This window comes from Cebus imitator, unplaced genomic scaffold (assembly GCF_001604975.1).
Source record: "Cebus imitator isolate Cc_AM_T3 unplaced genomic scaffold, Cebus_imitator-1.0 Scaffold519, whole genome shotgun sequence".
Classification (NCBI taxonomy): domain Eukaryota; kingdom Metazoa; phylum Chordata; class Mammalia; order Primates; family Cebidae; genus Cebus; species Cebus imitator.
In genome coordinates this window covers 1,151,859-1,155,597 of record NW_016107834.1, presented here as the reverse complement: position 1 = coordinate 1,155,597, position 3,739 = coordinate 1,151,859, and the positions used below count along the sequence as shown (strand labels likewise).

Below are 3,739 nucleotides of genomic sequence, written 5' to 3'. Positions count from 1 at the left end.
ACCATGTTGGCCAGGCTGGTCTTGAACTCCTGACCTCAGGTGATCCACCTGCCTCGGCCTCCCAAAGTGCTGGGATTACTGGTGTGAACCACTGTGCCCAGCCTGAGTTTTGTATTTTTAGTAGAATCGGGGTTTCACTATGTTGGCCAGGCTGGTGTCGAACTCCTCACCTCAAGTGATCTACTTGCCTCGGCCGAGCCACCGTGCCTGGTCAAGATTTCAATTATTTTAAGTTAGTTGAAGTTTCGTCTACCATGTGAACATTGGACACTTAGAAGAAACTGTGTTCTCTTGTTAGGTGAGTATTCTGCATAGGCTGGTTGGGTCCTGTTGGTTGCTGTGTTGAGTTACTCTGTATCCTTGCTGGTTTTCTGCTTTTCTCTGTTACCAAGAGTGAAGTGTTGAAGTCTCCAGCCATAATTGCAGATGTGTCTATTTATCCCTTAGGTCTATCCATTTTTGCTTTTTGTATTTTCAGGCTCTGTGGTTTGGTGCATTCACATTTAGGATTATTATGTCTTCCTGGGGATTGAACTTTTTCTCAGTATGTAATGTCCCTTTGTCTCTAGTAGTTTTCTTCCTTCTGAAGTTTGCTTCATCTGATATTAATATAGCCACTCCTGCTTTCTTTTGATTAATGTTTGCATGATTAATGTTTTCCATTCCCAGGAAAAAGGAGGCCAGAAAGTAGAGGGCCAACTAGCCCCACCTCTAACCACCTCACGGCATGTCAGGGGTTCCAAATAGGGGTGGAGATAAGTTAGAGTTCAGCTCCCACTGGGCCCTTATGTGGCCAGGGGAGAGCAGTCAGAGTGTGGACTCCTTTGCCTCACACCATCTCCTTCTGCCTTGTGGATGCCAGGTGGGGTCGAGGCTTAGACTGTTCTTGCTGGACCACACTGACAGTGCCCTGGTGGGACAGACAGACAGTATGCTGATGGGACAGACAGAGGAAGCACCTTTACTTCCATGGGCAGAGGAAGGGGGATCAGCTCTCTGCTCAGCCCCACCAATACCCCCTGGTGCCTGGCAGGGGAACAGGAATGTGTCACCTACTTTTGGGAAGCCGGGGTGGTGTGGAAGGTCTGCTCCCAGGGTGGCCCTGATGAAGTTGTAAGGTGCAGTTCTTCCACTGGTGTTCGACTTAAGTAAAGTGGGTGTTGCCAAAACAATTTTTCTTTAGTTGGCTCACTGTGAAGTTAAGGAATGGTTCCCAAGACCCCTCTTATGACACCAAGAGCAAATGCAGGCATCCCTGAGTCCCCTGTCGGGTTTGATGATTTGCTAGGATTACAGAGCTCACTGACTGCAGTTATTCTCGTGGTTATGGTTTATTATAGGGAAAGGAGATAGATTCAAAAATTATAATCAGCCTTGGGAAGAGTTGCAGAGGGCGGAGTCCAGGAGGGCTCATGCCTGGAGCTGGTCTCCACTCCCTGGCGGGTGTCCTCTTCTGGGGAGTTGTTGGCAACATTACTTTCCCCCACGGGGTGGTGAGTGTCAGCACCTGTGGAGTACTGCCAGCCACACCCGAGCTTTGGCATCCAGGGTCTTTACTGATGCTCAGCTCCATGGATGTGTAGACTTAGACTCCCTGCATGGCTGATCTCAGCCTCCAGCCCCTCTGAAGGACAAGCTTGTTATCATGTGGCCCAGCACTCCTGCTCCTCCAGGCCCAGTCTCCCACTGATCAAAAGGCAGGAGTCAGAGCCCCAGTGAACCTCAGTCATTAACTAGTGTGTCATTGCCTCTGCAGGTTCTCAGCGCGATGCCCCGGCTCTGCAGGAAGCTGAAGTGAGAGGCCCGGAGAGGGCCCAGCCCGCCGGGGGCAGGATGACCAAGGCCCGGCTGTTCCGGCTGTGGCTGGTGCTGGGGTCGGCGTTCATGATCCTGCTGATCATCGTGTACTGGGACAGCGCGGGCGCCGCTCACTTCTACCTGCACACATCCTTCTCCAGGCCGCACGCAGGGCCGCCACTGCCCACCCCCGGGCCGGACAGAGACAGGGAGCTCACGGCCGACTCCGATGTCGACGAGTTTCTGGACAAGTTTCTCAGTGCCAGTGTGAAGCAGAGCGACCTTCCCAGAAAGGAGACGGAGCAGCCACCCGCCCCGGGGAGCATGGAGGAGAGCGTGAGAGGCTACGACTGGTCCCCGCGGGACGCCCGGCGCAGCCCCGACCAGGGCCGGCAGCAGGCGGAGCGGCGAAGCGTGCTGCGGGGCTTCTGCGCTAACTCTAGTCTGGCCTTCCCCACCAAGGAGCGCGCATTTGACGACATCCCCAACTCGGAGCTGAGCCATCTGATCGTGGACGACCGGCACGGCGCCATCTACTGCTATGTGCCCAAGGTGGCCTGCACCAACTGGAAGCGCGTGATGATCGTGCTGAGCGGGAGCCTGCTGCACCGCGGCGCGCCCTACCACGACCCCCTGCGCATCCCACGCGAGCATGTGCACAATGCCAGCGCGCACCTGACCTTCAACAAGTTCTGGCGCCGCTATGGGAAGCTTTCCCGCCACCTCATGAAGGTCAAACTTAAGAAGTACACCAAGTTCCTCTTCGTGCGTGACCCCTTTGTGCGCCTCATCTCCGCTTTCCGCAGCAAGTTTGAGCTGGAGAACGAGGAGTTCTACCGCAAGTTCGCTGTGCCCATGCTGCGGCTGTACGCCAACCACACCAGCCTGCCCGCCTCAGCGCGGGAGGCCTTCCGCGCCGGCCTCAAGGTGTCCTTCGCCAACTTCATCCAGTACTTGCTGGACCCGCACACCGAGAAGCTGGCGCCCTTCAACGAGCACTGGCGGCAGGTGTACCGCCTCTGCCACCCATGCCAGATCGACTATGACTTCGTGGGGAAGCTGGAGACGCTGGACGAGGACGCCGCGCAGCTGCTGCAGCTGCTCCAGGTGGACCAGCGCCTCCGCTTCCCCCCAAGCTACCGGAACAGGACCGCCAGCAGCTGGGAGGAGGACTGGTTCGCCAAGATCCCCCTGGCCTGGAGGCAGCAGCTATACAAACTCTATGAGGCCGACTTTGTTCTCTTCGGCTACCCCAAGCCCGAAAACCTCCTCCGAGACTGAAAGCTTCCGCGGCAGGTCCTTCCGCTTGTGCCCAGAACCTGCCGCACGTGCGCTCCAGTTTTTTTATGACCTACAATTTTACAATCTGGGCTTCTTGTTTACTCCACTGCCTCTATCCATTGAGTACTGTGTCCATATTGTTTTTTAAGATTAATATATTTCAGATATTTAATACGAAACGTGGAAGGGAATGCTGGAGTAAAATCTCCCCTCTGCCCGCCAGCTCCTGTGGTTTCTCTGGCTGAGCGCAGCGGCCCCTGGAGGGGATGCTGAGGCTGATGGAGCTGCCTCCAGGGCTCCAGCGCTAACAGGTGGAGGGCAGGGCCTGCACTTGAAGTCAGGCCGCACCTGGATATTTTTAAATGGCTAGCCGACAAATCCTTCAAGAGGGAAAGTTCTTTAAGTGTTGTACTTGAAAAGGTCAATCTTCAGGGCTTCCTGTTTGAAGTCAAGTCAGAGGTAACCCGGTCAGTTACAGAAGCTGGATTTCTAACGCCAGTTATTCCCTTTAGTGTCTAGTTTAAATCATGGCAGTTAAGGCCAGGCGGGTGACTCAGGCACGTAATCCCAGCACTTTGGGAGGTGCAGGCAGGAGGATCACTTGAGGTCAGGAGTTTGAGACCTGGCCAACATGGTGACACCTTGTCTTTACTTAAAAAAA

General features: G+C 54.7%; 1 protein-coding gene across 1 annotated transcript in view; it reads left to right on the top strand.

Annotated features, from left to right (window-relative positions):
* The window catches only part of CHST12 (carbohydrate sulfotransferase 12), a 28,716-nt gene extending 24,985 nt beyond the window's left edge, over window positions 1–3,731 (top strand). The window contains exon 2 of the mRNA XM_017514192.2: window positions 1,757–3,731. Coding sequence (XP_017369681.1) covers window positions 1,834–3,078 — 1,245 coding nt within the window. The 5' untranslated portion in view covers window positions 1,757–1,833 and the 3' untranslated portion in view covers window positions 3,079–3,731. The remainder of the gene's footprint in view (window positions 1–1,756) is intronic.
* Window positions 3,732–3,739: the final 8 nt, after the last annotated feature.